The sequence below is a fragment of the Mesoplodon densirostris genome, chromosome 10, assembly GCF_025265405.1.
Source record: "Mesoplodon densirostris isolate mMesDen1 chromosome 10, mMesDen1 primary haplotype, whole genome shotgun sequence".
NCBI classification, from domain to species: domain Eukaryota; kingdom Metazoa; phylum Chordata; class Mammalia; order Artiodactyla; family Ziphiidae; genus Mesoplodon; species Mesoplodon densirostris.
Window position 1 is genome coordinate 70,157,148 of NC_082670.1, and position 7,573 is coordinate 70,164,720.

Consider the following 7,573-nt stretch of genomic DNA (forward strand, 5'->3'; position numbering starts at 1 on the left):
AGCTGTGAGTGGAACTGTCAACAACTCATCAAATGTTAATTGACTGCCTACTGGGTGCCAGGGAGTGCCTAGAACTGGAGATTCAGTAGAGAATACACTTTGTCACCCTGATTCCTGAGGAGGCCAGAGTGTGGAGGCAGAGGGCATGTAAGACAGAACCTAGTCCTCCCTCTCCTGGAGGACTCTACGTTCTTGAGCAACCTTGCCTATGACACTCCCCATGGGCCCCAGGAGAGGCCAAGACGTTGTCAGGGAGATGGAGAAACCATTTCTTCACCTTCCACAAGAGGCTTCCCGCTCCCACTGCCCAGCAATCCCATGAGGCAACAGCAGGGGCTGAGGCAAGTCCAGCTCACAGCCGGGGAGGAGATCAGGGATGGGGCAGGTCAGGAAGACACGTGGTTGGGCCATTGCAACAGGCCCAGGAGGGGCATAAAGGATGGACCTGCATGCTGGGAGGAGGCTGACTTGGGGACCATGGAGACCAAGAGGGCCAGCCTCGCCCTGGGGCGGTGGTCACTGTGGCTACTGCTGCTGGGACTAGTGGTGCCCTCGGCCAGCGCCCGGGCCCTCAGCTACAACGAGGCCGTGATTCGTGCTTTGGATCAGCTCAACGAGCGGTCCTCAGAAGCTAATCTCTACCGCCTCCTGGAGCTGGACGCGCCTCCCAAGACCGTGAGTCAGGAGAACCCTGGGGAGGGGGCTGTCTCCCACCAGCCCTGGCCACACTGTCACCGCCTCTGCTCAGGCTGTACCTCCTGTCAGGGAGGCACTTCTCCCTCTAGGTGGGCTCCCACCTCTTCCAGGAAACCTTCCCAGAGCTGGGTCCCCTCCCAGCATGAGAGCTTCCTGCCTTAGCATCTCTACTGTGGGAACAGGCGACCTGTACACCCTGTTTGGGCTTAAGGGGCTTCTGGGACCTCCAAAGATGGAGGGGGTGTCCTTGGTTCTGTGATGTGACTTCCTGGCTTTAGTCCCCTCTGCACTTCTTTGTTCCCTACCAGGCAGGGCTCTGCTCAGCCTGGCAGTTACAGTGATGAGGCTTCTGCCTGCAGGTGATCCCTGACTTCCCTCAACCCCTCAGATGTTCAGGTGCTCTTGTCAGAGTTGGTGTGAGATCCGCTCCTGCTCTCTGTGTGCCCATGAGGCCAGAAGTGGGCTCTGTCCCCTTCCCCCGTGCACCAAGCACAAAGCCCAGGGCCAGGCACACAGAGCAGCTGGAGAGGCTGCCGTCTAGGTGAGGGGCAGGGAGACAGATCAGAGAAGGAAGCATGAACCTCAGCCCAGTCTCCCCTCATTGATCCTTGACCAGGACGAGGACCCGGACACCCCAAAGCCTGTGAGCTTCACGGTGAAGGAGACCGTGTGCCCCAGGACGACCCAGCAGCCCCCGGAGCAGTGTGACTTCAAGGAGAATGGGGTGAGGCTGAGGGCTGGGGGCACTGGCGGATGCTTCCCAGGGATCTGAACTGAGGGCTTCCAGGAAGATTTCCAGCCCCTGGGGTGAGGCTGGGAGTTTATGGGCTGGGGGTTCCAGTTTGACCATGAGCCTCCCCTTTCAGCTGGTGAAACAGTGTGTGGGGACAGTCACCCTGGACCAGGTCAGGGGTAACTTCGACATCGCCTGTAATAAGGTAAGTGGCCCCTCTGTGCTGCAGGGGTTGCTGAGGGTGGGTAGTGGAACGTCCTTTGGACCAATTACCTGCTGCCCCTTCGAGGGCAGAGAAAGGCCCTCCTACCTGGCCCCTCCCTCACCCGAGCCCCAGGCCTCCAGGACTGGCTCTGCCATCCCTTGGAGCAGGTGTTCTCTAAGTGGGGTCCCACCCGGGAACTTGACAGAAAGGCAGATTCCCAGGCCCCACTCAGACCTCCTGAATCAGACTCTGGTCTGGGGCCCAGCCATGTGCATTTTCACAAGGCCTCCAGGGAATTATGACTGCTGAATTTGAAAGACACTGACTGGAGCTTTCATCCCCTGCTGTCATCCAGCTTTGATGGGATGGGCTTGTGACCCTGGGAAGCCCCTTGCCTTCTGTGGGCCTCAGTTTTCCCTTCTGCCTGTATGTGTCGGGATTCACCACAAGCTCCACAGGTCACAGCTACAGGGTGAACTGGGGCCCCAAGGATCCTGGTGTGACACTGGAAAAGGGAAGTCCAGGTGGGGAGGGGTCTTGTGTTGATGCTGGTCCAGTACCAAGAGCAACCTGTTTCTTCCTGGTTCACAGGCCCAGAGTGTCAGGATTACAAAGCTACCATGGGCGCCACCACAGCCAACGCAAGTGTGTCGCATAATAGTGATGAGAATGTGCAGATAATCAGCACATCATGGTTTTGCATCATGAGCCAGAGAAGAGTCCTAATTGTGTGCTTATTCTGGCTCAGGCTACTGGACTCTGAAAAATAAATTCTTGTGAAATCAGTATCCTCCAGACTTCAGTTCCACTCGTCTCCCCTCCTCCCACTTACCAAGATTGAATCCGTAACTCTGGGATTCCGTGTGTGTGGGTGTGTGTGTGTGTGAATGCAGGCATGAAACAGAGAGATGGGTGAGGCCCCTGTTCCTTCCAGGAGGGCATGGGGAGAGGCAACAGGGCCAAGAGGTCCAGCACAGCGTCTCCATTCTCGGGTCCCTCCCGTGCCCTTCACACGCCTCTGCCCTCCTCCTCCAACACCCAGTAGGGACTTAAGGAGACCTGCTCTGTGTGCAGTGCTGGTGGGGGTGATGTCCCTGCTCACATGGAAGTGACAGTCCGGAGGGGCCAGGCATCTTGTTAAACACTCACAGAGACGCAGTTCAGTCTCAGGGCTAAGCCTGCAGGTACAATGGCCATGAGTCTCATGGACAGGAAGGATGGCTGGGAGGAGCAAAGGAGAGAGGAGATGCAGGATCAGGGCTCATACCTGAGTTTGTTGGGGTGAAGGTTGCATGAGGATTTCTCAAGGACCAGAAGTGGAGTCAGGGGCAACCTGCCTGGGACAAGGGCTGTTGTGTCTTTCCTGAGAAGACCTCCGCTCTGACAGGCTGTGAGGCCTAAACCAGGAAAGCCAGATGCTGGAGGAAGGGAAGGCTCTCCCCCAACCATGAGAGGTGCTGCCTGCGGACCAGACAGGGGACCCTCCTAAGGATTCAGGGAAGGACGAGAAAGGGGACTTCAGTCTGAAGAATGAACATATACAAAGGCGCAGAGGCAGGAGGGCACAGTGACGATTTCAGGGTCACCAGACAGCAGTAATATGTGTATTGCTAATTATTTTCTACTGTAATCACCTTCTTTTCCTCCCTTGACTTGGGGAAAGGACACAGCTTGACCAAGAGGGCACTGGGGCAACACCTGGACTGTGAAACCAGGTTGCAAAGAAGCCCACCTCTCCTTCCTTCTCCAAGGCTGAGTGCGCAACCAGCGCCATCCTTCCCAGTTGCCACCTTCCGAAGTGCCCCAGCCAATTGCCAAGAGTCCCACAGGCCTCCAGTCACATGGCCATTCCATGGGAGACTGGATCAGAATTTGCTTCATGGCCTCTGGGCCCCTCTAACACTTTGGCTCATTATCTCTCTCAGCTGTGCTCCCTCCACCCCCGAGCACTGGCCATCCCTGCCTGATGACTCAACCAGAGCACTGGACACGGAGTCACTTGGGGTTAAATCAGAAGAGACTTCCTAAGGCTGTAGGAGCCAAGAGGAGGAGGTGCCATTTCTGGATGGAGGTCAGGGAAGACTTCCCCAGGCGGAAGGGCAAGCAGAGGGACCAGGCGCAGAGATGGGGAAGAGCAGGGGGCTCAGCGCTGTCTGAGTGGTTGAGGTGGATGGGGCAGCCTGACACCTGAGGCCTGCAGAGCAGGGGCTGAGGACAGCAGGGAGCATCAGGACCCAGACCCCGATGCCCCTGCCTCAAGGCAGCGGGGGAAATGGCCAAATCAGTGCTTGGCATGAGCCCCTAGACAATGGTGTGGAGGGTGGACAGTGGTCTGGGGAGAGCCTGGAACCAGAGAAGGTGGAGTCTGGAGGCTGTGGCTATGCCTGGGAGGAGAGAAGATGGTGGTAGGAGCTGGGCAGGGCTGGTGGGAGGCCAGAGGGAGTGTCCTCAGGAGGAAGAAGGAGCAGGTGGGGCTCCCAGGCTTTCAGTTCAGGGCTCCTGCGGCGGCACCCAGCAGCCAACAGCCCAGTGCGGACAACCAAGGGCACTCATGGGAGTCTTGAGCTCAGAGATACAGACCAGTGATGTGTGTCCTTGATAACTGGTATCTTGAGAAGGGGTGTCCCCAGGAATGTGTGAGGACTGGGAGGAGAAGCAGCCCAGATACACCTGTGCCAGCCCTGCCTTTTAGGAGGAGGGTCCTTGGAGGAGACTGAGCAGGAGCCACGGGGGAGGCAGGAGGGCACCCAGGAGAGTGGCAGCAGGGGACAATCGGGCAGGGGGCAGTTTCAGAAGGACAGAGTGTCTCCAGTGCCTGTGGAGATAAAGACAAGGCTTGAGAGGGGCCTCTGGATCCAGTGAGGGCTGGTCAGCCTGCCATGGCCTTGAATGTGAGCCTGCAAAGAAGTGTCAGTGGTGTAGATGACTCTTTCTCAGGCTCCTTTGGGGAAGGGCCAGGACAATAGGTCGTGTTTGGCGGGGCCCGGGGACAGGACATTTTTAGACTGAGAAAGCAGTGGAGAAGAATCCAGGAGAGGGGACAGACAGAGCTCACTGGCTGAGGGCTGGGCCCAGAGAACAAGATGGTGAGGGCTTGACTGTCTGCCTACGGACTGATGGATGGATAAGGCTCTAGATGTGGTTCGTACTGTCCTCCATTCATCAAAGTTTAACTGAGTTCCTACTGGGTTCCAGGCAGTGCCTGGAGTTGGAGGTTGCTGTTGAGTCACTCCTTTACCCTACTCCCGAGGAGGCCAGGGTGTGGAGGCAGAGGGGACGTAAGACAGATCCTAGTCTTCCCTCTCCTGGAGGACTCAACGCTCTTGAGCAACCCTGCCTATGACACTCCCCGTGGTCCCCAGGAGAGGCCAAGACATTGTCAGGAAGATGGAGAAACCATTTCTTCACCTTCACAGGAGGCTTCCCACTCCCACTGCCCAGCAATCCTGTGAGGCAACGCAGGGGCTGAAGAAAGCCCGGACAACACCCTGGAAGGTAGCCAGGGATGGGGCAGGTCAGGAAGGCTCCTGGTTGAGCCTTTGCATCAGGCCCAGGTTGAGCATAAAGGAGGGTCTTGCATGCTGGGAGGAGGCCGACTTGGGGACCATGGAGACCCAGAGGGCCAGCCTCGCCCTGTGGCGGTGGTCACTGTGGCTGCTGCTGCTGGGACTAGTGGTGCCCTCGGCCAGCGCCCGGGCCCTCAGCTACAAGGAGGTTGTGATTCGTGCTTTGGATCAGCTCAACCAGCGGTCCTCAGAAGCTAATCTCTACCGCCTCCTGGTGCTGGACCCGCCTCCAAGACCGTGAGTCAGGAGAACCCTGGGGAGGGGGCTGTCTCTCGCCAGCCCAGGCCACACTGTCATCCCCTTTCCTCAGCCTGTACCTCCTGTCAGGGAGGCACTTCTCCCTCTAGGTGGGCTCCCACCTCTTTCAGGAAACCTTCCCAGAGCTGGGTCCCCTTGCAGCATGAGGCTTCCTGCCTTAGCATCTCTACTGTTGAAACAGGCGCCCTGTACACCCCTTTTGGGCCTAAGGGTTCTCTGGGAACTCCAGGGATAGTGGGGGGTCACTGGCTCTGCCATGTGACTTCCCTGCTTTAAGTCCCCTCTTAACTCGGTGTCTCTCTACCAGGGAACGACTCTGCTCAGCCTGGAGGTGCCAGTGACAAGGTCTCTCCCTGTAGGCGGCGCCTGACTTCCCTCAGCCCCTCAGAGGTGCAGGTGGTCTCATCAGAGATGGTGTGAGTTCTGCTCCTGCTCTCTGTGTGCCCACGAGGCCAGGAGTGGGCTCTGTCCCCTTCCCCCATGCACCCAGCACCAAGCCCAGGGCCAGGCACACAGAGCAGCTGGAGAGGCTGCCGTCTAGGTGGGGGTAGGGAGACAGATCAGAGAAGGAAGCATGAACCTCAGCCCAGTCTCCCCACATTGATCCTTGACCAGGATGAGGACCCAGGCACCCTGAAGCCAGTGAGCTTCACAGTGAAGGAGACCGTGTGCCCCAGGACGACCCAGCAGCCTCCGGAGCAGTGTGACTTCAAGGAGAATGAGGTGAGGCTGGGGGCTGGGGGCACTGGTGGATGCTGCCCAGGGAGCTGAATAGGGGGCTTTGGGGAAGATTTCCAGTCCGTAGGCTGAGTTTGGGAGGTGATGGCCTGGGGGGTTCCAGTTTGACCTCGAGCCTCCCCTTCCAATTGGTGAAAGAGTGTGCGGGGACAGTCACCCTGGACCAGTCCAAGGACCAATTTGACATAAACTGTAATGAGGTGAGTGGTTCTTTCTGTGTTATGGAGCTGATAATGGGGTGGGTTGTGGGACATCCTTTGGACCAATTACCTGCTGCCCCATCCAGGGCAGAGAAAGGCCCTCCTACCCTGGTCCCTCCCTCACCCGAGCCCCAGGTCTCCAGGACTGGCTCTGCCATCCCTTAGAGCAGTGGTTCTCTAAGTGGGGTCCCACTTGGGAACTTGACAGAAAGGCAGATTCCCAGGTCCCACTCAGACCTCCTGAATCAGACTCTGGGGTGGGGCCCAGCCATTTGCATTTTCACCAGGCCTCCAGGGGATTCTGACTGTGCTGAAGTTTAAGAGGCATTGACTCAAGTCATGGGCTTTCAGCCCCTGCTCCAGTCCAGCTTTGTTGGGATGGGCTTGTGACCCTGGGAAACCCCTTGCCATCTGTGGGCCCCAGTTTTCTCATCTGTCTGTGGGTGTAGATATTCAACCACATGCTCCAAGCGTCACACTGGAAGTGAATTGGGGCCCCAAGCTTCCTGCGGTGGCCCAGGAATGGGGGTGTTCAGGTGGGGTGTGGTACTGTCTTAATCTTGAGCCAATCCCCAAAAGAAGCCTGTTTCCTCCTGTTTCACAAATTCAGAGTGTGGGGCTATTTCGCTGGCTGGGTGACTTCCTCCAGAGAGGTGGGAGAAGATAGGCAAAAAGACTGAGAGAATTGCTCAGAGAATCAAAGATATCTTTGGGATATTTCAGCCCAGTGAATAGTGCTAAGAATCAGCTTATCCTGGCTCAGACTTTTGGACTCTGAAAAATAAATTCTTCTGAAAACAATTTCCTCCACATTCAAATTCACTTATCTCCCCTCCTCCATCTTACCAGGACCACCAAGTCCTTAACTCTGAGAGTCCTCTTGTGTGTGTGTGTGTGTGTGTGTGTGTGAGAGAGAGAGAGAGAGAGAGAGAGAGGATCACTCTTGTTAACACAGTCATGGGTGAGGCCCCTGTTCCTTCCAGGAGGGCATGGGGAGAGGCAGCAGGGCCAAGAGGTCCAGCACAGCGTCTCCATTCTCGGGTCCCTCCCGTGCCCTTCACACGCCTCTGCCCTCTTCCTCCAACACCCAGTAGGGACTTAAGGAGACCTCTGTGTACAGTGCTGGTGGGGATGCTGTCCCTGCTCACATAGAGGTGACAGTCCGGAGGGGCCAGGC

At 57.3% G+C, this 7,573-nt stretch overlaps 2 protein-coding genes across 2 annotated transcripts; both read left to right on the forward strand.

The window, feature by feature from the left end:
• Window positions 1–477: 477 nt before the first annotated feature.
• LOC132497949 (antibacterial peptide PMAP-23-like) lies at window positions 478–2,679 on the forward strand. Its single transcript, XM_060111481.1, has 4 exons — window positions 478–675; window positions 1,313–1,420; window positions 1,563–1,670; window positions 2,569–2,679. Exons 1-4 carry the CDS (start codon window positions 478–480, stop codon window positions 2,677–2,679), a joined length of 525 nt encoding a protein of 174 aa, XP_059967464.1.
• Window positions 2,680–5,240: 2,561 nt separating this feature from the next.
• LOC132498025 (antibacterial peptide PMAP-37-like) lies at window positions 5,241–7,063 on the forward strand. The gene is made up of 5 exons (XM_060111613.1): window positions 5,241–5,437; window positions 5,868–5,874; window positions 6,080–6,177; window positions 6,321–6,396; window positions 7,007–7,063. The coding sequence occupies exons 1-5, from the start codon at window positions 5,241–5,243 to the stop codon at window positions 7,061–7,063; spliced, it is 435 nt and encodes a 144-aa protein (XP_059967596.1).
• Window positions 7,064–7,573: the final 510 nt, after the last annotated feature.

Excerpts from the sequence above, each read along its gene's own strand:
- LOC132497949 (XM_060111481.1), top strand. The coding sequence starts at position 478 with ATGGAGACCAAGAGGGCCAGCCTCGCCCTGGGGCGGTGGTCACTGTGG. Across the intron at positions 676-1,312 it reads TGGACGCGCCTCCCAAGACC|GACGAGGACCCGGACACCCC; the intron begins GTGAGTCAGGAG and ends ATCCTTGACCAG. Across the intron at positions 1,421-1,562 it reads GTGACTTCAAGGAGAATGGG|CTGGTGAAACAGTGTGTGGG; the intron begins GTGAGGCTGAGG and ends CTCCCCTTTCAG.
- LOC132498025 (XM_060111613.1), top strand. The coding sequence starts at position 5,241 with ATGGAGACCCAGAGGGCCAGCCTCGCCCTGTGGCGGTGGTCACTGTGG. Across the intron at positions 6,178-6,320 it reads CAGTGTGACTTCAAGGAGAA|CCAATTGGTGAAAGAGTGTG; the intron begins TGAGGTGAGGCT and ends GAGCCTCCCCTT. Across the intron at positions 6,397-7,006 it reads TTGACATAAACTGTAATGAG|AGTGTGGGGCTATTTCGCTG; the intron begins GTGAGTGGTTCT and ends TCACAAATTCAG.